General features: G+C 39.2%; 1 protein-coding gene across 1 annotated transcript in view; it reads right to left on the bottom strand.

Moving 5' to 3' along the window:
- Positions 1–7,367: 7,367 nt before the first annotated feature.
- The window catches only part of SLC7A11 (solute carrier family 7 member 11), a 54,340-nt gene continuing 35,710 nt past the window's right edge, over positions 7,368–25,997 (bottom strand). Inside the window, exons 7-12 of the mRNA XM_002191554.7 lie at positions 22,382–22,505; positions 21,107–21,210; positions 20,547–20,643; positions 16,933–17,082; positions 15,015–15,192; positions 7,368–9,548 (exon numbers count right to left, since the gene is read on the bottom strand). Of these exons, the coding sequence (XP_002191590.6) occupies positions 9,481–9,548; positions 15,015–15,192; positions 16,933–17,082; positions 20,547–20,643; positions 21,107–21,210; positions 22,382–22,505 (721 nt within the window). The 3' untranslated portion in view covers positions 7,368–9,480. The remainder of the gene's footprint in view (positions 9,549–15,014; positions 15,193–16,932; positions 17,083–20,546; positions 20,644–21,106; positions 21,211–22,381; positions 22,506–25,997) is intronic.

The raw sequence follows: 25,997 nt of genomic DNA, 5'->3' as shown, positions 1-25,997 counted from the left end.
TCACTTCTGCTTTTTAGTTGCAGAACCAGCCGTAGATCACCAAGAAAATGGAATTCCTACATACTTATATTTATAAAAGTAATCTGCTGAGCTACTCATAGAATCATAGAGTGATTTGGGTTGGAAGGGACCTTAAAGATCATCTAGTTGTAGTTGTTTACAAGAACAAACACTGAGTACCAAGGACAGCAGAATGATGTTGAAGGTTTTGACAGAAAGGCAAAAAAACAGCAGACTGAAAAGCAGGACTCTGAGTATTACCAATTACTAGAAATAAACTCAAGGAAAACCAGAAAAAATAATGAAAGATAAGATTTTCTGGACTAGAACTTCTAAACATAAATTGTTGTCTAAAAAAAAAGTACATTGAATATGTCATATTATAATAGACAGGAAAACCAACTGAAGTGCAGTCACAATCAATTTTTGTAAGAACAGAAGCATAAATAAAAATGCAGCAGTATCATGATACTCATCAAACCTGTATTTTGATAATAAAGAATAAAGGATTTCTGCAAAATAGGTCCTTAATGTAAAATCCACAAATCTGCCTAGACTTCAGATAGCTGCTTCTGGAATGACAGATCCTGATCTGCTCTCAATATTGCCAAGAATGCAAGAATATGAGCTATGTAGAAAATAAAAGCAAAGCACTTTTTTTTTTCATGAACAAAATTTTTTAGGAATGGACTTGAACTGCAAGCAAAAATGTCAAAATGCTTTTGGAACCTCATGAGCAATATGAACACATTTAAGAGGAAAAAAAATATTACCATTACAAAAAGAGTCTACAACTTCTAAATTATGGCTCTGTAAGTTCCTCTTAAATTTGAATACTCAGTTACTCAGTTGAAAATACATCAAATTAGATGTTCCAAAAGAAACCCAAAATCTGTTGCTGTCTTTTAATTTATTATTTTATTACTTCAAAAGTGTAATTGTAACTGAAGCTCTTTGTACATGCTTGTCCTGTTATCCTTTGAACATAAATGTTTGGAATAGAATCATAAAATAGTTTGGGTTGGCAAAGACCTTAAGGATCACCTTATTTCTACCTCCTTGCCATAAGCAAGGTCATCTTTCATTAGATCAGGTTGCTCAAAGCCCCATCAAACCTGGCCTCCAACATTTCCAGGTATAGGACATCCACAACATCAGTAGGTGCCTTAGGAGAACAGAAACAATATTATGGGCCTGTCTCAATCAATCAGTCACAATTTGTTTATGGATATAATTCCTCGATTGTAGGCTAAAGATTTCAAAACAATATTTCTCAAATATTGTTGAATATGAGTCGCCTGTCAAGTCGCCTGTCAAGAAACCACAGTTTGTTAATTGGTACAATGTCACCCACACTCAAAAGCATTTGTTGCCTGAATGTAGGAAGGCAAATCAGATATTTTTAAAGGTTTAGGTGAACATTCATTCTTTGTTCATACAAACAAATGCTACAACAGCTTGGATCTCTTTTCAGCTCAGCCCTGGTCATTATAAACTTGTACCAGTCAGTTCTTACCTGCCCTCAGGTTTCATACAGCAGCCACAAGTTTATGCTGGGAGAAAAGATGGATCTGTATCTCTGGCATCCCTCTTTAAGGGGACTTTAAGCCTGCAGTTTCCTCTTCAAGACACCAGGACTTGAAATTCATAGGGAGCAAACTCTGCCCATTCTTTCGTACAGGTGATGACTCTGCTGGCATACTGTCCTGATCCTCTCATTTCAGCCTGTCTCCCTACTCTTACCTTTCTCCTTTTCTCCAGCCTCCTAAAATAACCCAGCTTTCCCAACTGCCCTCATGAGCCAAATTTCTCCACCGTGGCAGCACCTGAAAGACTGATGCTGGAGCTGCTCAGGAGAAGAGACAGGAATATCAGAGTCCCAAAATTCTGGCAGCACAACTCCCCTCCTGAAGCACTCCTTCCCTAGAGTTTCAGGATTAGCACACAGAACATTGCTCTTATGTGTTCTCCCACCTGCAATGCTTTATTTCTTCTCTCATGCACACATATTTGTCTGTTTTCATTTGAGAACAAAATGTCTTATATAAGTGTGGAGAAACTGTTGGGGATTTGTTTCCTAACTATTTGCAGTAGTAATTCTGAAGTATCCCTGTCATCTGACAAAAAAGGGGGAATTTAATGCAAACCCATATTTCCATCCCTTCCCAATAATGCTGCTTCCTCTACAGAAATTGTTTTACTGACTCTGATTCTTTTTGAAATGAATTTGGTATTAATGAAAGAACTCAGATTGATAGTCTAGAAAGTGATGGCAAGATTTCTGCACAGAACTCAGATAAAAAAAAACTATCTCCATTTTTTTAAAAGGGTTCTGGTGGGATTTTAGTTCTAATCCACAGGGAAATATTTCACCCCTGTGCACAGCATGATGCAAGACAGTGTTCCCACTGCTTCCCAGGTTCATTTTAAAGGCTTCTGGCTTGGATGGGGTGCTGTAAGATAGCAGGCTTTGCTGTCTTATATATCTATATCTATATCTGTTTCTATCTACATCTATATCTATATATCTAGATATATCTAGATATATCTATATCTATCTATCTATCTATCTATCTATCTATCTATCTATATATACATATATATATATATATATATATATATCCCAAAGATACCTGGTGACTTTGGGAAGCAGCTTAATGAGAGGCAGTGACCAATAATGTGGTCAAACAGTGATTTAAATAGCTGATCTAACATTAAAAAGCTGATTTATTGCCTGAGAGATTGAATCTTCTATTTAATCAGTTTAGTTAGAAAGAAAGGAATTTGTTGTATTTTAAGAGCAACATTGAAAAATATGGAATGGATAAAATACAAAATAAAAAACTTTTTCATTTTGAGAGAATCGGTGAAGAATATCCAATCTTCCAGTAGTGGTTACACCCTCTGAAGGACTTCAAAGTTTGCAGCAGCCTTTCTACCTACCCAAGGGCTATGTTCACATGGTCTGGCATGCACAGGCACTTTGATATGAATAAACACAGGTGCAGATTTGCATCAATCAAAAAAAAAAAAAAATCTGTTTAATGTTTTTCCAACAGCTCCTTTTTTATCTAACTTTGTTCCGAGACCAAAATACCGAGCCTTGTAGTGTTTGGCAAACTAGGGTGTGGTATGATACCTTACCAAAAAGATGTTCCATTCTTAAGGAAAAGAGGGTCCATGTTATTTTGTTTCATTTATACTGGAGAAAAATAGAGTGTGAAATACTATAGGTTTCCTACAAAGAGCTTGAAAGAACCTCTTGATTATCATTCACTGCTTTATAGATCATTGTTAAAAGTGTTAATTTCAATTATCTAAATGTTTTTTCTGGCTTGTGTGTCATTTGCAGTAAAATTACCAGGGCCAGATTTACTGGTGTACACCATTTGTTGTGTGCAATTCCAGCCTCAGCTTTATGGTTGCTTTGTGTTGCTGGAGTGGTGCACTGAGCTTTTTAACGATTCTGGCTTATTGCCTATTCCCCACACATTCTATATCCATTTATTATTCCATGGTGGATAGCTGTGTACTTGCTGCAATTTACTTTAGAAACAGTATTAAAAAAAGAAGTTGGCATGCATTAAATAATGCTTCCTTGATTGTCTTCAACTTGCAACACAGGAATGCAGCTCTGCATCACTAACCCTGAAGAATACATACATATATGTACATGTATACACAAAAAATCATTTTAGTATAAAAGAGAAAGCCAAATTAAAGCCATACAAGCCAAACATAAATGCATCTCAAATAACATCTTGAAAAATTGTGAGAAACCCAACACAATGTGCTGCACCACTCTGTAGTTTGTATATTCATAACATGAATGAGCAGCAATTTCTCCATGAGAGCAGCTTCCAGATGAGTTCTATTCTTATGACAAATGCACAAACCCCTCACCAAGGAGGCAGGACAGGGAGACAGACATAGGCTGCTGCTCCTTGCTACCTCTGCCCAGAAAAATGTTTGGGTTTCAGATCCAAATTCAATGTTCAATGCCAGAGCCTTGGTGCAGACATCTATTGCCAAGAGCCAAGCAGCAACCAAACTCAAATTTTATGACTAGAGAGTTTCTGATACTTGAGCAAGCAGTTTTTTCTAAAGTAGGAGGAACATGAGTGTTTGGGTGACCACTCTTAGTGAGTGCAGAGATGAGCTATTTTATTACACACATATGTCTGCTTTAGCTAAAGGCTTTATGTTTCCATTCTGGAAAGGTTTTTGAAAACAATTTTTGTTTAAAATATGGGTAAAGGAATAAAAATGGGCCAAGATGGATTCAATACAAGAGAGGATTATTACCATGAGCTACAACTTGAAGCATTTTAGCAGACACATGTCACTAAATAAATATGACAGTGGTGCAGCACTGTATGCTGTCTTCTAAGCCAGCCTGCTTTTCATCATCCAGATGCCTCTATATGATCTAAAGTAGGGCTGCATGAGACTTGCAGTCAAATGCAGTGCTGTCAGAAAGGTGTGATCAATCATCCCTGCCAGCCTGACAGTACAGGATCTGATTTATTCTGCCTCTGACTCCTATATTTATTACAAAATCAAAGGTAGGGCTTAGCATTAGTACAAAACACTGGAGTTTTGTTCAATAGTGAGCAATTGCATGTGGAACAAGCATCAAATCCCCTGATGTTTAATGATTCATTTAACAAATATCTAGTACATGAATTAGCAAACAGAGATGGGAAATACTAACAGCAGCCAAAAGTAAATTATGAATATTGAATTGCATTGTGCAGTACATGTAGAGAAAATACAATGAGAATTCCCTTAAAAACTTTTTTGTCTGCCCCAGCTTTCAAGTAAAACACCTGAGGAAGCTGTCCTGAATATAATGCTTAAAAACAAAGGGAAGAAAAAGAAAAGGGAAAAAAAACCCACAAAATAAAAAACAAACAAACAAACAACAACAAAAAGCCAACCAAACAAACAAAAACTAACTCAGTAAACTTGAAATGTCCCTCTAGAACAGTATAACAGATATTTTTTAATGAAGCTATTGGTAATTGAAAATATGCAATTAGGTATACATAGAAGGTTAATCATAAAATTTACTGCTGTCCATGTAGTCTTGCAGCTTGTCCAAATCTCTCACTATCCCCACAGAGTTTTCATTACCTTGAGTGCAGTTTACCACGTGCCCAGATTTTCTAATGCCAAGGTGGCCAAGCCAGGACCTCTGATCAGGTATGGGAGTGCAAGTGCAAGGATTCTGTTAAAACACCACACCCTTGACACCTGAGAGGAGCTGAGTATTTGCTGTGATAAACTTTAAGATCCTCCAGCTGCAATCTGCAAACAAAACTACATGAGCCTGTTAGGAGGGAGCTGCTTGGAACTGCTTTAGAACTTTATGTGACCCTAATTTATGACAGTGTTACTTTTCAAAAGTACAGCTGTCACAGCCTGAAAAACCAGTTTTCTATGACATGGCAGTTTTCAGGTGAGGAAAAATAGGAGGTTTAAAAAAAAAATCACAAGCAAATTGACAAGAATAGCACCCAGCTTAAAATTAAATACAGATGTTTCAAAGAGCTGGCTTGCAGAAGAGACCCTGAATAGAAATGCTCTCAGTATTTGTAGCCTTCAGTCAGGGTGAATGCAGAAGAAAGCAACAGGAAAATCATTTGCCTAGATCACATTTATACCACTCAGATTTTCCTCATTTTCCCCCAGAAATTTTGCCAAATGTGGAAAAATGCACACATATATAGAATCTAAAACATCTCAGGCTTTGCACTTGTGATGTGCTGGGCTGTACCATAAGCCCTCCTGAAAGCCTCCATCCAGTTTAAGCCAAAGATCCTGCGTTGATGCTTTTTAACAGCTTGATACATAGATAGCATGAAACCTCAAGTTCTCAAGAAGAGTTATTCACCTGCACCAGTCTGACTGCTTTGCTGTGCATAGTCATGGATGAGTACAGTTAGAAATCAGCTGGAAGTCATAATTAAGACAAGCCAGCATCACTAGCAGCAAATTATAGACGTACTTTAGATCCAATTACACTGTAATGACTGAGTGGCAAAGAGATATTGGCAGCTGGAACATCATAAAATTGCTTTCTTCGGGCAGAGCCAAAGGTACAGGGTAAAATCAGAAGATCCCATAATATTTAACTTCTCATAACTAACGGGGGGCGGGGGGGGGGGGGGGAATGAAAATCTCTGTCACACACACACACAAAACCACATTTATAAAACAGCTCCAAAATTCCTATCTAACAGTTTTACAAAACATTTTAAGTACAAATGAGAGAGGTGATTACAAAAGCCAGCTTCTTTTTAAAGCCCAGGGTTCCAGCTTCCCTTGAACAGAACAACCTCTGGGCTCAGCAAAGGGACTGTCTAGAGCTAAGGTCACCTGCTAAAATCCAGTTCTAGGGGAACCACAAAGGAAGGGATGGCATTTCCCTTTCAAAGGAGATGTAGGTGAATTCCTGGGTCTGAAAAAGGCCTGTAGAAAAGTTTAGCAGTGGGAAGATTTTGTAGCCTGAGTTGAGAGCAGAGAATGAGCTAGAGGAGCATAAAACTGACTGCTGCCACAGCATTTTTATAACCGTGTTGGATCATCCAATATCATGTGGGTCTCGGATTCAGTCAAAGAAAGAAACCAAGAGTTTCTAGCCAGGCAAAAAGCCTGGAAAAAAGCTAGAAAAAATATAAATATTCTTTATTTCTCTTGTCTTCAGTAACACTTTTACCTATACCCCAAAAAAGTGACAAATTCAAAGAAGAAAAAAAAACAAAACAACAACAACCACCTAAACAAAAGGAAGATATTTTTTGGCACATCCAATTGATATAAAAGTGTAAAATGCAAGAAAAATAAGAACCACTGAGTATCTTCACAGAAATAGTCTCATTGACAGACTACCTCAGGCCCTAATAAGAAAAAAATATATAAAGTTAATCCTTTATCCTAGAAGAATTTCCTCTATGACTCTGAAAAGAAATACTTAGCAATCTTATTAGAGAATTTTATGCTTTAAGAAAATATGGTTTTCCTCAGTTTCTGAAGATATGCCTCACTTTCAAGTGTAATAAAATCCTTAATACTGACTCTCATAATACAATGGAAACACAATTACATTATTTTGTACTGCACTTGCATGTGCTAAAGAAACTACCCTGAAATTAAAATCCCTGTGCACCTTCAAAAACCCCAGATTTTTATTTTGCAAGTAATTTTTTTCCTTCCTAAAATATACAACTTCACAATCAACAAGTCCTAGGATTTCCCCTGGGATAAATTAACCCTTTATATGAACTAAAGCTAGTAAAGATATATTCACTGAATCAGGCTTCTGAACCTTAAAGAGCACAATGGGAAAATAAAGCAACATTCAGTTATATATATGGAGTCCATTTATTTTTACAAGTTAACACTGCCAACAATCAAATTTTCAAGTAAAGTGGCACAACAGGAGTGAATACAGGGGAAGGAAACAGAGTGAAAAAGTTACATCCACTGTGGCTCTGGAAGTGGTTTGCTCTGGATCCCACGCACTTTGCATTCATTAGGGGAGAAACAGGTTAGGTGCACCCCTGCAGGGTGCCAGACAGTTTATTTCTGTCAGAGAGCAGCAGAGTTTGTGCACTTTAAAGATGCTCCATGATGACAGAGACCAAACCCCAATGAACAGGGGTGGCAGGAGATGGCCTCAAAGGCAGAGCTGTGACCCAAAGGTAAGTACCAAACAAACACATCCACTGTCAGCACAAAAAAAGAAAAAAACTCTCTCAAAATGTTTGCCTAAAAATAAATTTCAAATAACACTAAATTACTCTAAACAGAAAAATTTTAAAGAAAAACACTATTTGCAAAACACTTTCTGTGTCCTAAATTACTGCTCTTCTCCATAAGCAGTTACTTGCATTTCTCTACTTCTGTAAAATTCCACCACAGAGACACAAAATCAAAAAACGTGTGTACATTTAAGACACATTACTGTACATCTTTAAAGCAGTAGACATTCTAGATATATACAACACATATACAATACACAGTCTCCCTTTACTGTAGTGGTCTGGCTACTAGTTGTGCTTTTCTCCCAATTTAGGAAGTTAAATGTTGCTCAGTTCCATAAGAATTTTCATGAAACATGACTTGCTGAAAGCAGACAGCTCAAATAGTAGTGCATTCAGTAGTTAGGTGTTATATTCTTAGCAGAGTGATAATAAACCTTAAGGTTGGGTAGTCATTAAGAATATAAAACTCAATTTCTAAGTATTAAAAAACTTCTTTAGCTATACAATTATCTTTTAAAAAGGACAAAATTTCAGCTTATATTTGAGCCAGAGCTCAGTTCAAAAACAGCTCTGGAGATGAATTTAATTTTATTTTATTAGTTTTGAAGGCCTTTCTCTGTTTCTGATGAGTTAAAACTAGCTTTCCTGGGTTTTGACACATGTTCCTCAGTGTTCCAAAGCTCTGTTAACTGGAGTGTGCTTGAGTGAAAAGCCAACAGATCAGGCACACATCCTACTCAAATCAGCAAATCTGCTGTGGCCTGCCTTATACCTTATTCATAAAAAAGTATTGCATTTATTGCCATGTCTTTACCATGTTCCCACCAAGTGACATCTATTTCTGCCCACCAACACTGATATAAAACTTTAAAATCAGGTTTGCCTGACTGATAAGTGCAGGACCATATGCTCCCAGATAGGAAATATTCATACAGCAGTGGAGTTGATCTTCAAATATTTTGACTCATTTGAAGGTCAGTGCTCAACTTGCTGGATTTTGTGTGTGTAGATACACAAACACCAGTAAAAACAGTGATCAATTCCAGCCTGGTAAAAAATTTAACGTGCATAAAATTGCTGCTAAAATTCCCGTGCTAAAATCTTTCTGCCCCACTGGCAGAGATGTTAAGTCTCAGAAGATGCTTCTGTTGGCTGTGGTATAAGAACTCTGGAATGAAGCAGCCTTGAGTTTGCCATCACAAAGGTCTGGGGAGTGGTGCTTCTGCAGCTTCCAGTATGCCAAAAGAAGCCAGATCAGGCTGCCAAACAGAGTGATGGGAAGGATGTAGTATGTGAAACTCAGCAGCTTTATCTCACCCTTGCTCTGGTGAGACTTGAGATCTCCAAGCACAGAAAGCAAGATCCACTCTTCACAGCACACCCAGCTGTGAACACATCACTTAAACCTATCTTCAGTGACAAGGCAAAAATCCCAGTATGACAAACTTACAGTTTGTTAAAATAAGACACTGTACCAAAAGAAACAGTAAAGAGTTCCCTCGCAGCACAAGTACTTGCTTTCTACATATAGACTGTGTCAAAAAAAATGTTGCAACAGCATCATAAAAGACAATTCTGGTAAGGGACTTGTTCCATTGCAACTGTGACTTGTTCCTCCAGTTTGCAGCACGTTAGGAAAGGGGGATAAATCTCCCTACTCTTTATTTCAGGTAGAAATGAAACACTAAGCCAAAAAAGCTGTACATGGTGATCATGATTTCTGATCTTCCTCTGCTGGGATGACTTCCAAGAGGATTTGCAATGTTGTGGTTACCCTGCCTGCAAAGATAAAAGCATACACATGGTAAGATTTTGCAGGAGAGATTAAGAAGGAGAAGCAATCAGGAAAATTGTCTTAGCTTCTATACAGGCTTCTTGCACATAGACTTCACACAGGTCATATATATTACATATACATATACATATATCATTTAAACTCAGCGTTTTCTTTTTAACTGTTTTCTGTGCCTCTGATCCAAGGCAGTGCATATACAACAATAATGGAAGGGTACAGATGTATAACCTTATTCAATAAAAGTCTACATGCTTTTAAAGGCAATCTTAAAAATGACTACTTTGCATAACTGCTTAGCTTTATCAAGATTTTATGGTGAATAAAAGTCTGGAAGAATTCAAATAACTTAATTTACCTGTGCCAAGACCTGTCTAAGAAAAAAAAAAAAAAGTCATCCATCCAAAGTAACTTCATGTTTTCTTTTGTTCACTCTGAACACTTATTTCCTTCTGGTGCTTTTGGTGATTTTCTTTTTAGGGTACTGGTGCATAAATAGCACAGTTAATTCACATATAGCACATACAGAATAGTAAAAGAACATTTTTTTACAATTTCTTTCACTTATCACTCATTCTGAATATCCTATTAAGAACAGTGTGGCATGAATGTTGACATTGACACAATGCCAGGAGGGTAAAATAGTGCATCTCACAGAAGATATGAACTGAAACCACGTCTCTGATCATCTGTCTAAGGCAGATTCTACCATCCTTTCCTCTTTTCTCTGGATGTCACCAGTTCATTGCAAAGCCAGGTTGCCCTTAGACTATAAACTGATAGGGGCAGGGAGGCCAAGAGTCTCCAGGCATTGAATTTTCCTCCCATCTGCCTTCCCTGTCCATAGTGGGACAGCAGAGCTGGGCTGAGTGTAGCAGGGATGAAAGTCAGGAGGAAAGCCAGCAGCAGGAAAACAGCAGGGCTTCATCCCAGCCCTTCCAGCTCTGAGGACGAGCAAAGGGAAAAAGAGAATTTTATGAAGCTGAGCAGTGGCATGACAGCTCTTGGAAAAGGGCACAGCAGCAGGGGGAAATCGTGGGCATCTCTAGAGCTGGCTGTGATTTTGTTCACCTAAATTGACAGACCCACTAGCAGCAAGACCTTGCCCAGTTCTCCATTTCCATGCAGCAGCTTTTCTCTCTCCTGGGACGAAGCCACAGCACAGCAGACAAGTTGGGGGAGCTGGCATTCTTTGAATAAATCAGTATTTGGAGCATTTTCCCCTATGGAAATATTCCAATTTGTTTCCTGTCAGTACCTCTATGTTGTCTGCTTGGAGCAGTACCTAGAGTTACAGGACCAGTTTCACAATTTGTCACAAGACAACTTAACACGCCATGGCAGTGCAGATAACTTCCCCAGCCCACTTTAAATCCTAATTTTCCCTTTTTGAGAGAAGAATTCGCTGTAAATGGGTCCCAGGGGACAACCTTTATTAAAAAACTCCAGACCCTCTATCCACACAAGCGCCACATAAAGTTTAGGTGAGGAAAGAGAGCAGGAATTTTATCATATATATATGATTGGACATGAAATCTGTAACAATGAAATGCAGAGATAATCTCCCATGGATCCCACTACAAACTCAACAAAGAGAAACAAATTGAGCATATAACACTTTGTCCTATCCTCTGGTGTTGCTAAATAATCCTGGCAGAGATATTTTGTTATATAACAAGATCTCATATCCAGCAGGGGCTCAGCTATGATAAAAAGTAGGATTCAACTTCTTTGCAAGTCAACCCACTGTAAAGAAATACATGTTTTTAAGTGTGAGTCTAAAGTTGGGTTTTCAGCTGAGGAGCTGTAGATAGAAGCATTCTCGTGCTAGTGATGCATACTTTTACACACTGGTCTGCTGCTTAAGATATGCTATGCTTAACTTTTTTTCATTTTCACATCAGTTTTACAAAAAGAAAGAATGCAGAGGTCAAATGAAGTCTGTACCAGCTGAAAATTATTTGTCCCACCACGTCTAGTGCTACAGCAGAATTCCTTTGGAAGAGGAAAGAAGAAAATGTTATTCTCGTTGCAAAATACCATCCCAGAATCTACACCCCACAAGCTGTTACGTTACCTTTTGTTCAATGCAGCAATTTTATAAGGAGAATTGGCAATGTAAATGCCCTAAGTACAGAACAAAGATTTTCAGCCTTTGGAGAGGATTCCTTGGGTAATCCACTCGTGGGCTCTGCTAGTGTAATCAGCCTGAAACCCCTTTCAGAAATATATGTATCTTCAGGCCGGCTCTTTTATCCCACTACTCATTCTGGCTGCTCAATATCCCTTTCCTCTGATCCTTACAAAACCTATTCAGGATATTCCCTCTGACCTTACATGGGACTGGGTACCCATGGGTATTTGCACCTTCAGGGGTTTATGAGCAGCAGCCATCTCCCACTGCTGAAGCTGGGCAGAATTTCCCTCTCAGTACATGCTGGGCAGCTGGACCAGTCAATGCCTCAAGAATGTGACTTTTCAAAGCCTGACACCAGCTGTCCATGTGCTGATCTGGACACATGAAGCAACTTGGGAACAGTATTGGTAGCACAGCACTGTGTTCAGACTAGCAGGCTCCTACTTCCCCTCTGGTACCACATGGACTGCTTTGGTCAAGTCTAAGTAGATTGGATTCATCACATTCTCCTTTGCAAAAAAAAAAAAAAATAGTCATTTATCTTCTCATAGAAAGTTACCTAGTTACTCTGGCAAAAATCTACCTCTTAAATAACAATCCCATTTTTTATACTGTCCTTTACCTCATGTCTGGAATTACACTTTCATGCCTATGTAAGACATATTGTTTCAAGGTTAGAATATCAAGCTTGCAGCCATCCAATTTTTTTTCTATATCTCACAGAGGTACCTTGAGTGAATTTATCCTCATTCAATACTTTTTGTAAATGTTCTCAGGCTATACAATGGCTCTCCCAAAATAATGCCAGCTTAATGACTCCACACAGAAGGTTTATTGCTTCTTCTTTGGGAAAAGAAAAATCTGCTTGTTTCACACGGAAATCTCCACTCTGCTCCACCTAAAACTGTCAGCATCAGTTTTCTGTCATTACTGTTGTTATTTTGGGGGTAATAAATACAAAGCAAACAAGCTGTTTCTCTCACTGACTGGCTTCTGCTGCATTCCTCTCTCAGCCAGTACACCATGCCCATCCATAGATACGACACAGGCACACAGACTTCTTTCTAGGAGGAGAATTTTGTGTTGTCTCAAAAGCTAGAAATTATTGACCTTCATTGTCACAGCTGGCAGAAAAATCTTCACATCTGTCCAGTCTACCTTAAAGACAATATTCCTTCTCTTGCCCGAGAAATGTAGTTCAACACTGTCATCCCGTGGCCAAAGATTCAAGTAGCTGTATTCCAAAACCTCTGAGACATGACAGAAAATGCCAAAAAACCTCCTGGATTTGATAAGGAAAAAATTTCTCGACCCTCATTGTCAAGACTGAGGGATTATAAACAGATTAAAAACCAACTACTTAATAGAATGTTCTTCTGCATACAACTGCTTTAATTTGTACTGAAGATGTCTACGCATTCCAGGGACAATGCAAGTAATTTATAATGTTTTGGCTATAAAATTAAGATTTTGCAAGCCTAAACTAACACCTTTTGCTGTAAAAACTTTCTGCCCTATTGCCTATGGACTTCCCAGCATGTATTGAGAGGGAAATTCTACATATTCTACAGCAGATAGGATATAACTCTATAGCATATTTATATCAAAAAATACATACAACTGGTTATACTGCAATTACATATAAAAGCACTACTCTTTTCTTGCAAGCAGCTCATTTTAAATCATCAATATGCACTTTTGATTTAGCACCTATAGAAATTAACTATTTTTAGGTAAAGATTTCACAGGGTGTGTTTTAGTTTTTCAGAAAAAAAAAATTGTTTTGTTTAATAAATTATCCATCATTCCTGAAATATCTTGCCAATAGTCTTATTTCATGTTTGAAAATTCCATTTATTTTGGAAGCCTATAATCCTAGTAACAAAACAAAAAAAAAAAAAAAGGGAGAGAGAAGAGCTGCAATAAATGATACTGACTTCTAATTGAAATGTTTCAAATAATCCTTCTCTTAACACATCAGAACTTCCACAAATACTTTCAAAACCTTTCAGGAATGATACAGAAAATATTCATAATGAAAATATTCTCAGTGTATTTCAGGCATGAAATACTACTAGCCAAGTCACACAGAAGTCATTCTTCACACAGCACAGAAATAATGTCCATAGAGGCATGTCAGCCACGGCACACATTGCTATCACCCTGTCACGAGCCACTGTAAGGACAATATCCCCATGCCAAACCTGTCTGAATCTTCCAGACACTTATTTCCAGTCCCATTCCAAACACTCCTCAGTGGTCCACAAACACATGGTGTCAGTAGGGAACACCAAGCTCATCCTGATATCTCGGTTGTTTTGCTCGAGATTCCAAACACATTCTCCAAGGAGTGCAGTACTGCCTTTACCAGCACACAGGCAGGGTCAGGAGAAGATGATGGTGATTTAAAAGGAATTAGATGTTTGTAAGGGAGGGCAGGGAAGAAGCATCAGTCCTTTAAAGTCAATCACTGTCAGAATCTGTGCTATTGATGATCCCCAGATTGTAGAAAGTCTCTGTCTTTCAGCCCCGCTGCCAAAGAAGAAGCCATAATTTGTCTGTGCTGTTTCAAGGTTGTTTATTCTGTTTATCTCTAACATGTTCTGCTGCCCTGCCGCAGCTCTGTCCTGCAGGGCAGCGTGTGGGGCTCTGCCCTCAGTGGGATGGTACAAACATTAAATACCAGAAACTACCTGTGCTGGATTTACAATAATGTGCCAATATCTGTCACCTACGTTGGACAGTGTGTCCCCAGCCTAAACCAACAGAAAAATGCCAACACTACAGTGAAACATGGAGGGCATGAAGAAGGAGAAAAAGGACAAGACACACCCAATTTCCTCCATCTTGTCCCCTCTGAACCCCTTATCTAGAATCCTAAAATTTTACTTTTGCACCTGTGCCACACTTAATTATTACTTATATCAAACACCCAGAGCTTGTAATTCATTGTGTAAGATTGAAAACTCTTTTCCATGGACAGAGATCACAGCCAGTGTCTCTGGGGGCTCTGTCCAGGGGGGTTCCTGACCCCTGCCAGGGTCCCAGGCCCTCCAGGGCAGCCAGAGGGATGCCCTGGATTCCCACAAATTGCTGGCTGAAGAACAGCCTTGCTGTGATTGCACCTCGTTAGCTGGGGAACACTGATTGCCACTGGCAGAGCAATGCTAGAGCAGGATCCCAAAAGCATCTTGCACAACTTGCATTGTCATCCCCAGCCCACAGCAGCTGAGAGCATCCTTCCAGAGGATTTTACAACACTCTGAGAAACTCCTGGAGTCAGCATGAAGGAGACAAGTCCCACACCAGGACTTACCTAGAAGCTTTCTGAACCACTTTGGCTTGTTGTCCCACACAATGAAGAGGTAGTAGGCAGGAATGCCAGTCAGGGTTATTGCAAATCCAATCCCTGTGTTCACTGGGTCAGAGTAAAGTGACAGCGCAACCATGAAGAGGCAAGTGAAGGAAAACAACGCCGGAATAAATAAAGGAACCTGAAAAATTACCACACAAAGAACCATTAAATAATAAGGTCATTGTAAAGTAACGACTAAGGTGTTTAAATTTCTATGAAATGTAAATTGATTAAGACCCAGCAGTAGAGGATAGTTCTGGAGAAATAAGGGTATCTAGAGGAGGCACACAAAATGTCAGTGACTGCAGAAGCCAGGCCCTGCCAGCTGCTATGCAGTGAGTACCACAGAAGTGTCTTAATTACACTCTAAAACACTCCAGTGTTTTACTTCCTTTAAAATGTAAGGACTGTAAATAAGTTACATTGTAAAAGTCCTTCTTCTAATCTCCCAGCATATAAGCAACCAGCTCTAACCACAGTAAAGATTTCTGTTCTGATAATTACCCATTAGAAAACATTTTAAAACACAACCAGGAGCTCAAGTCACCTTTTAAAACTATTAAGAACGTATTGATTTTCTTCCTAAGGTAAAAATCAAAATCTACCAGGAAGAGAGCAAATTAAACAGCAATTTGACTAGTGATAAAGATATTTGATAGTGTTATGCACCTGATAACAATTGAAAAAGCACTTTCTGACTGTGTGACTGATGGCATTGTCAATGTCACTGTTGAAAGTACACAAGGCAACCATATCAAATTTATTTGCTCAATTTTCAAGAGCACCAATACAATCACTCTCTTAGCAACTCTCTGAAGGAAATGCCTACAGGCATGGCTTATGAGGCATTAAGTGTAATGGAGAATTGAGAATTCCTTGGAGATTGTTCTCTTCCTTTCATGCCTCAAAGCATTACTGTTCCTCTTTTGTGCCACTGTCACAGCTTTTTTTTTAATCAAAGCAAAATAGGTTGTAGTGTTCACCTCCTTATTTACTAATATACCTACAAAAATGCAACAATACACATTCTTAGTTCTTCACAAAATAGTCTTCTTGGCAGCATCTAAATAGGGATATATTTCTCAGATTTTTGATGATGGATATAATCTTTGTGGATACACAATGGGACAGCTTACTTTGTATGATTCTACTTAAAACAAGCAAGAAAAATAGCAGAACCAAGGTCAAAATAGCTACTATTCAAGGGGCATGACTATTAGCATTTTCTTTCTGGGTTCACAATAACTCTGCTAACCCACTGCAAGTGCCAAATATTACAATAATCACACTAACCACTTATTTGCACAGAAAATTCACTTACTTAATATTGGATATGCAATGACGTAAATGCCCTCTCTCATAAATCCTTGTGCTTGACATGACTTTTTGGTCATGTTATTGTATATTTGGTCATAAAATTATTCCCAGGCCTTTATCAAAGGAGACATTAAATAGAGGACTGGCTGAAAATCAGTTTGGCACATGTAACCCCAATATTTGCAGTCTGAGCCCTCTGTGACTGCAGAGGTCTCAAGGTATTTTCACACAGCTTGCATCACAGAGCTCACATCACACAGTCTGAAGACAACAGACAAGCAAAACTGAGCAAACACCTTCATCTCATCACAGCAGCTTCAGTCACTGCCCCCCAAGCACAGGGAACAGGCAAGAATTCTTTTCCAGAATGGAAAACAGCTGGGGTAGCACTGAGGACCTTGCAGGAAAACTTTGAGTCTTCACTACAAACACTGTTTCCTCTTAAATTGGTTTTTCCTGAGAAAGAGGTTAGCTTGTGACATCAGAAAATGCTCCCTTGCTGTCTGACTGCAGGGCAGAGAGGAGGGAGGATTCATGTAAAAGAGTAGAGAGCAGATGTTACCTTGAAAGGACGAGGCATATCAGGACGTTTATATCTGAGATAAATCAACCCAGCAACTACTAGTCCAATAAAAAGCCACCTGGCAAAGCTGAGGAAATTCAAGAGGCTGTAGAGATCCCCGTTGAATAACATTATCATTGTGAGAGGATGCTGCAAAAGAAATTCAGAGCATAAGAGGGGTTTAGTAGATCGATCTCTATTATTTTATAGCAGTGATGTCAAATTTTTCCACAGTGACAAGCAGCACAGACTTATGCACACACCTGAGTGCCACAGATTCCAGGCTTGCCTTTGCCATACAATCAGGTGTGTGATCAATGTCTAGCTGTCCCCTGAGACCATTTTGGATCAATATTTATCTGTCCTGAGTGGCCACACATAGTCAATACAAATCTGTCCCCTGTAACCCAGACAAAAATACAGAGTGCACTGAAGTGCTGGAGCATCCTGGGCAGCATTCTCACGGGATACAAGCTCACTGCAGCTTTACTTGCTCATTGCTGATGTAAATAATAAGAACAGTTATGTTTTGATCACATCTAATCATATGAAAGCAGAAGTTTCTAGGTGTTTTGTGGAAGGAAAAAGTCTTAGTCCCCCAGGCTTCACAGGGAAAGTGAGCAAAGAGGACATGGCATGGGGCAGGACCACACCATGAGATGCCAGCTGGGCACACTGGGTTGCCACCAGCTTAGGTTTGCCTTTCAGACTTGCAGAGTGTAGACTTATTGCACATCCTAAATGCAAATATTTATGAGAAGAAGGAAGAATTTAGCTGTCACTGCTACTTAAGAGCAGGAAGGAGAGAAGACACCAGAATAAATACAGTTCCTCGCAGAAAAGCTAGTCTGAGATACAAGATTTCTGTGAGGCAGGCAGAAGGTTATGTATAGAGTGTTTTGTTGTGAGTTAGATGGTTAGTGAAGGCTACGTGGATCTATTTCAAAGTAGTATCTGGACAAAAAAATGTCCTTGCATTTGGGCATGAAGGAGTAAGTAAAATTCACCATATCCCTCATCCTTCAGCAAGAGAGAAGGTCCTGGAAGTGAGAGCCTTCAGGTTTATAACAAGGCAACGGGTAAAATCAACTGCAGATGCAGTAAGACACTGGGCTAAATCTTTACACAGAGAAAACTGACTTGTATTATTTACATTTCAGAGCCTCTCTCTCCTGTTTTTTCAAAGCAGTGCAGACAACATGGATTTGAATCAGAAGGATCAATATTTCAAATGTGGATCTCTGGCCTCCAACCTCTAATGACTTATAAAGTACTTGGTTCCTTACATATAGATAGTAAGCAAACTCCTATGTAAATGTCAAGGGAAATTGTTCCACTGAGTAATATTGGGCAAGATTTCTTCTCTATAGACTCAACCTCTAAAAGTTTAAAATCTCAGTTATAACTATAATGCAAGCTATATATACAACAATGCAAGTGAAGGAGAGGTATCAAGAAAAAACACAGGAAAGGAGGATTACAATCAGATTGCATGATTTCTATGAGTTACTACACACTTCTGTCAAATTCCTCATGTTGGTGAGGAATACTTCTGGTCCAGGTAGCTCAACTTGCAAATTGAGATGCAGATTGAAATACAAACTGAGCTTTGTGAGGAAGCTTGAGATAAAGGGCCACGAATAGCCAATGTTTGAGGTAACAAAGAGTATGAAAGATTGGTGACTCCAGCCAGATGAACAGACACTGGGTGACAGCAGGAGCTGGGAATTGCTGACCCTTTGGATACCAAAGCAGATGAAGACCAGTGAAGCCAGCAAAGGAGATAGACATGGAGATGGAGCAGGAACCAAAGACTTGGGAGCAAGAGCAAGACTTGCAGGGAGAATGTGGAATATAAAAGGCAATGGCGTTTTTTGGTAGAGGGTTCCTCCTTGGGTGCACCAGCTCAGCTGTTTCTGTGTTCCTGTGCCAGGAATAAGTGTCTTTATGGAACGAGACATGTGCTATTCTGCCATGGGAAGCTGAGGTTCAAAGCAGTGGGGTAACCTGGCCTTTGAGTGGGATCTGCAGGAGTCCAGTGGTGACCCATTGAGTCACCAGATACCTGACATTTGGCGTGTGATTGCCAGGAAATCTTGTGAATGGTCAGACTGGAAAATTTCTCGAGCAACATATAAGCATAAACTGATTTCTTAATGTAAAAAAAAAAAAGTGTTGTTTTTTTTGTGGTTTTTGTTGTTGTTGTTGTTGTTGTTTTGTTGTTTTAATTAAACAAGCCTCAAACACATATTTTTTTTCTCAGTTTATCCTCAAAAGCTCTTTCCTTTCTTACAGTGTGTAGAACTTGGAAGGAGAAATAAAATAGGGAAATGCCAAAATTACTATTGATGTAGAATATATCCTGCCACTGCTCTATTTGCAGTAAGGTGAGCTAAAAAATTGTAATCTTTGAAGGAAAGCTATCTTCATACAGGAATCTGACTTGTTCAAAGGAAATCAATGCACTGGTGTAACTGGACCATATGCAATAGCAGAAAATGTCTGTGAGGAAAATAAATAATATATTAATACATTCTGTGCATTTCATTCCACAAAAAAAAATGGTCAATGCAATTTACCCACAAGGTATGACTACACCCAAAGAAATAAAATGCAAACTAAATGTTTATGGAAAATTAATTTCATTAAAATGTTTCACCATTATCACACCGCCTAATTTTAAAAATTTCAAAGCTCATTGTTATATGTGCACATATAAAATTTAACAATTCAGCAGTGAGCTTATGGGCATCAAGAGCAAAAAACAATTTAAATTCCACAAGCATTTGCTCTTAGTAGAACAGACTCATAGGTGCATATTTTGCTTTGGCTATAAGTCCCTAAATAATGGCAGAGGCCTATCCAGATACACTGCAGTCATTGATCCCAAAAGAGGGGCTGAATAGCCATGATTATGAAGACTGCATGTTAAGTGAAAATCTTCCTGGCACTATGAAAACTGAACTTTGAAGTTGGTATTTTGACATTTAACATCCTAACATTTTACCATAAAAATTAGTCTGTAAAGCTAACACATGACCAACATTTACCTTTGCTGCTTATTTTAGAAATCCGTAATAGGATTTCTACTAAAGCACCAATGGTTTTCCTGAGAAAATTCACAGACTATTTCCCAGGCATGTGTTCTCTCACTTTTTTAATCACCACTATGCTGGACAGCTGAGTGTTCCCCCTCCGTTATCTTAGTTGAAAAACTGCTGGCATTTTTTACTATAAGGTAGTATAATGAGCTTTAGAGTACTCCCACATGCTGGTGTTTAGTTCAACTTTCAGTTAACCGAATCCCTTTTTTGTTTGTTTAACTGGAATTTGCTTCTCTGAAAGGGAACTAGCTCATCACTAGCAGTTTCTTAGAAATTCAAAACAAAAAGATATTAATTAGATTGCAGTGATAGGCAAGAAAGCAAGGAGGAGATGATAGAATAAGAACAACTCACAAATCTCATTCCTCTTTCTCCTGTCCTCCGCCCTGCACAAAGCCCATGTTCACATTAATAAATGAGACTCAAGCAGCGCCCAAATTGTGTTTGAATCCTCTAGAGCAAGCCTGTAATATGAATTCTAGTGCAGGAACATTTGTTTGTATGATTTACCAAAACAATGACAGCTGGCAGAGGAGTGTGCTTGCGGACATGAATCATGGAGAGAATTTCTGGAAGGTGACCCTCGCGGGATGCAACGAAGAACATCCTGGTGGGAAATAAATGTGGACAGACTTTAAATGTGCTCATTACTGTGAGTATGCAAAGTGGCTCATGAAAGTCACAGAGCAGAGCAGAACTTCTTAGTCTTGTTTGAGGTGTTTGAAATGAAAGCACTGGCAGGAGAAACTCACATGCAGAAATCAAAACCATCTCTGAAAATGTCTCTTGACTAGTGTTGGGAAAGAGGTAATATTTTCCCTCTAATTTTCCCCCTTTACATGAAAAAAAAGCAGCCATTGATTAAGGGCTAGCCTCAGAGACATTAATTTCCAAACCATTCAAAAGATTTTAAAAATAGTACCCTAAACAAAGTGAGAAAAAGCCCTACACCTGATAAACAGGGTAGTCATTTATCATATCCTGCTAAAGGATACTCTCCCCTCCCCTTGCTCCCATATTTTTAGTACGTCTCCCAAGCCCTCACCCCCAGGAACATCAGCAGTGCTCACCTGGAGACCGCAAAAATGCCACCATTCATAGATCCAAAGCAGGAGAGAGCAACAAACACGGGTACAGCTAAAGAGAAGTTTCCCATCAGTCGTTCGGCAAAGGTCTATTAGAAAAGAGAGAGAAACATGCAATGATTTTTCATAAAATAGGAAAATAATTGCCCTCTATTAACAAATTATCACGGTGTTAGCTATACCCCTTCTCTGCATCCCTCACTGAAAATCATGCAGTGCATTTGTTGCCTCTTTTTTGAGAGCACAACTACTACAGCCAAGCTGTCCTACCCTTACCCCTGAGGGCATGTGGAAGATCTCCAGTTGAAGCAGTGATGAAGAGGTGAAATCAGGCCCTGACTCTTGTCAATTTAAACCATTATGGTTCCAAAGAAGAACACAGAGTCCAAATAGATCAAAGTCTGATCTGCACATTTAATATCTTTTTTCTACAGCCTTCATTGCACTCAGCTGGTACCACCCAGTGGTATAGTCTATCCATCCAGGCTTCAGAGTTTTGGGTTAGCAGATGAGCCTTAATTGGAGTTTGGGGCACCACAGGCAACACACATAGTTTTCATCATGTTTATAAAAAGTTTTCTTTCTAGACCTCCCATTAGGTACAGGATTTGGTCATTTTTCAAAACTCACATCAATTGAAATAGCCACAGGCAGCATCACTACTGGAGAAGAAATGGAATTATTTATGTCCTCATTGTGACTCAGATACAACAAATATAAAAATCAGTGTCATCACCGCAATTCAGCAGGGACAATCAAAGCAACATTTCCTAGCCAGGTTGCCTTGCAACTCCTTCCCAAATGAGCTCCAGGATTCACAGCACCCCCCTTCCCAAGTACTCCGGACACACATTTGTGCAGAGACAAAGTTACTGTATTCTGCTACACAAGATAGTTCAGAGTTCTCTCTTCTATAAATATCCGTAATTTCTGCTTCCCAGGAGCTGGGCTTACAATTTAGCTCTGAATTTTTCAAGCATGTGCTTGGCTATGAAATGTAAATCCTATTGACTGTGTTATAAGTGGTTAATTAATACAGTCCAATGTTACATTATAAATGCTACTGATGGCTTGAACTGCAACCCCGCTGCAATCAGTCAAAAATCAACTTTCACTGGGATGCTAATAAGTGCTGCCATACTAAAACCTGACTGGATGTGTCCACCCCATCTCTTGTGTGTCCACCCTGAAAATAAGAATAATATCAACAAACATAACTGCAGCAGGAATATATCTTTGTATTTTTCTTCTGTAACTTACCACTGCTACAGCTTTTGAAAGCAGCAATTCCCCAGCACTGATTGTAGTGAAATAAGCCACGTTTGTTAACACATAGCCAACTGTGACGATAATCATTGAAATGCATATTGCGAGGGGTATGTTTCTGAAATACACAAGGTAGCTCATTATTTTGCAATCTGGTTGCTAATCCCTGAACATTAAACAAATAACATGGGAAAAAGCCACTAATGATGGTGAATGCAGGTTTGGTGATCCCAAAATATCATCATTAGAAACTACCAGTGAAAAATTGAATAAAAAAAACCCTGTAGACAGAGGAAATAGGTTTATAATGAAAAGGTGAGAAACCATTTGAGGGAGGAGTTCTTTGGGGATACCAAGGGGCATGTGGCCCCCATGCTTCCCATGGGTCCCCTGCTTCCCATTTAAGTTGTCTGCTCAGATTGACTTGTAAACTGAACCCAAACACCTGGAAGTGTTTGATGTCTTCCCCTGGATACTAAAATATCCAGCAAGCAAAATTCTGCTCTTTCCTCCTGGGTGTATTTCTTCCTTTATGCACCTTACCACATCCCAGAGATCTTTCTCACTATTCAGGGGAACATGAGAGCAGAACATGACAGAAAGGGAAACAGTACAAATTTGTAAATTTTGACACAGCACAAATGGTATTGAAAAGCACAACCCCCCTGCCATGCTAGCTAAAAGACAGAACAACAACAACCAAATAAATAATAACGCCAAACTTTTATATAGCATGTCCTAGTCAGAAAAGCAGAATTATTTCTGGTTTTGAAAGGAGGAAGAGAGGCACAGTGAATCTGTCCAAAGCCACACTGCAAGCAAATGTTTGAGTCAGGATCAAAAACCCAGATACCCCAAGTGTTACACTAGTCTCTTTCCACCTAATATTACTGATATCTACATCACACCAAGGAAAAACTCGGATCTGAAACCAATCCTTTGGTTCTAAGGCTGGTATGTATGGTGCCTCTGAGGAGAGCTGAGAGCTCTTCTTTCGTGGCTGGTTCCCTCCAGCTGTCTACATGAAGGCTGCTTTTGGAGGGATGGAGAGGTTGCCACATTTAAAGAAGGTCACCCCAGCAGGTGACTAAAGGAAAGACAGAACTAGGAATTCTGGTATTCCAGAAGAGATCACAAACACATTTCTCAAGGACTACTGTAATCATCTCAAAGGAAAAAGGTGTTTTGAAAACCAACACAAAGATACGTTCTTTTCTGATATTTTTCTCGAGGAAACACAGCCAGTTAAGAATTTAAGGATTTTCTTCACTTTATTTCTCAAATAGATCCTTCACATCAGTATGGCTGTATGGAGCTGAAAACAAGCTCTAACCCTGAGAATCAATAAATAAAGGTACTTATAAATAAGTAAAGCAGGACAGTATCATTGTTGCACATCTTGCCCACCTCAGGAGCTGTGGTGTCAAATGCTCCCATTAACCCAGACACACAGGTGGGTAAGAGGATCATGCTAGTAATGTAACACCAAATCTGGGTAGGCATCATGCTACTGCATTAAGCCATGGCTACCTTATGCACATATCCCAGGTGAAGAAACTGGGAGAAGGGAAGCCAGGCAACTTGTAGGATGTGTTTGTTGATGGAGAAGATGACAGCAAGGACTAGAGCAAAGAGCCCAGATACAGGTGCTGTATTGCTGGAAAACCCACAGTTATAGAGACAAGAAATACTGCAGCTCTGTGTGGTGATAATATATGCCAAAATGGGGTTTGTAAGTCAGATAGATAAGTCAAAATGGGGTCTGTAAGTTGCCAGATGTATTGCAATCATTTGGGTTAAGCTTCTTACCTGACCTGGGTGTAAACTGAATTCAATCCTCTTAGCATCTGATTCAAAGTAGGGATACATGGATTTAAAGCCTCTCAGAGCAGTTATTTTATCTATATTTTCTGCATCGCAGATGAATGCTTCAACCATCAAGCTTTTGGAAAAATCAGCCCTGACTCCAGCCTCAAAAAGAGTGTTTTCAGCCAAATGTAGCAAATTTGGACTTTTTTCACAAATACCATTTAAATGACTGAAAGCATATTGCTAAACTTAACAGCTTATCATTGTTTGTTCTAACTCTTACTAAACACTTTATATTCACATCTCATTTAAATCCCAGTTGAACCTCTGATAAAACAAAATGGCAATTCAAAACGGGGCGGGGTGGGGGAAAGGGTTTTGGGGTTGTGCTTCGAAGAATCATGCTTCAGAATGTGACCATTACCCTAGCATTGCAAGTCCTGCTTTGTTATGCTGAAGAGTGCTAACGCCCTTGGATGGTAATACCAACATAGAAACACACTCAGGAGAATAAACCCCCTAAACAAGCCAGAACTAGTCAGGAAGCACTATTCATTAGAAAGCCTGCAAATCTTCACCCAGAGCCTTGAGCAGCACAAGGGATGCTGTGGCTTCTAAGCTCCCAAGTCCTGTGTATGCCTGCACAACCCTTCCAAGTGTTGATTATTACCCACTGCTTCCAGTGACAGACCCAAACAGAAATAAAAGGCCAGTTTCAAGATTTCGGGGATAAGCTGTACATTATAGTTCACTTCTCACTGGCACCTCCATTCAGATTCGTGTTGCTCCTCAAAACACCTGAAAACACAGGTAGATGGGTAGGAACCATATGCAAAACCACGGAGTGAGAGCTTACATTGTGCCTTTTCTATCAATCCAATTTAAGAGACAATTCCCAGTTTGCAACAGGATCCCATTATCAGACTCTCTGCTGTGAACTACAGTCTCCTTGCTAGAATAAAAGCTGTAATACCATTAGCAATAAAGAGTACCTCCTTTCCTTAGAGGATCACTGTATCAATTTTCTTGGAATATTTTATATATTCTCCAGACTTCCAAATCTTGTCTCTAAATAAGAAAAATCATACCTAAGTTCTATTCTCCATTAAATTGCCTCTATTGATGCAGTTTCCACCTTTTCGCTTCTGCATTCTGTGAATCACACACAACACAGGGTGTCCACAATACTGATAAGCCATGTTTCTGATGTTAAGCTAATTCACAGCTGCCTCACAGCCAGCTGAGACTTTTGGACTAGAGAGAGAAAATTCAAGAATTGATTAGAAGGGAAAGCTGCTGCCAGGAAAGTCTTTTTGCAATACTCATGTCATCTCCCAAAACTTTGAAGAAAAACAGTATCAAAGGGAATCTGAGGAAATCTGAATCAGGACAGTGTTGACCCTATAATTAAATAGTCTTTTAAAAAGTGGGTGAGAGACAGTTAGGATAGCTTCTGTGTAGCTGAATGTTGACTAAAATTGAATGGAATCTCCGTACCTTTTAAGACTTAATCATCCCTAGCTGCTCTTCAAAGCCAAATCTTCCCCCTCTGCCCTATATACAGAGCAACTGTAATGAAGAATCACACTTGAACAAAGAGCACATTCACCTTGTGATTCCCAGAAAAAGAGTCACCAAGGAGCCTACCATCACAGAGAAGTCCAGCTTTGGGAATACAGCTAGCCCATCCTGGGCTGTACAGGGCTCAAATGGTTGCCAAGCAATGTTGTATATTGCTTAGAAGTAAAATTTCCTTCCTCTAGAGCTTGTAAAAGGCACCAGAGTTAGGGCATAGGGTTCA

The sequence above is a fragment of the Taeniopygia guttata genome, chromosome 4, assembly GCF_048771995.1.
Source record: "Taeniopygia guttata chromosome 4, bTaeGut7.mat, whole genome shotgun sequence".
NCBI lineage: Eukaryota > Metazoa > Chordata > Aves > Passeriformes > Estrildidae > Taeniopygia > Taeniopygia guttata.
Note: the sequence above shows the minus strand (reverse complement) of the source record. Positions and strands in the feature narration are given on the sequence as shown.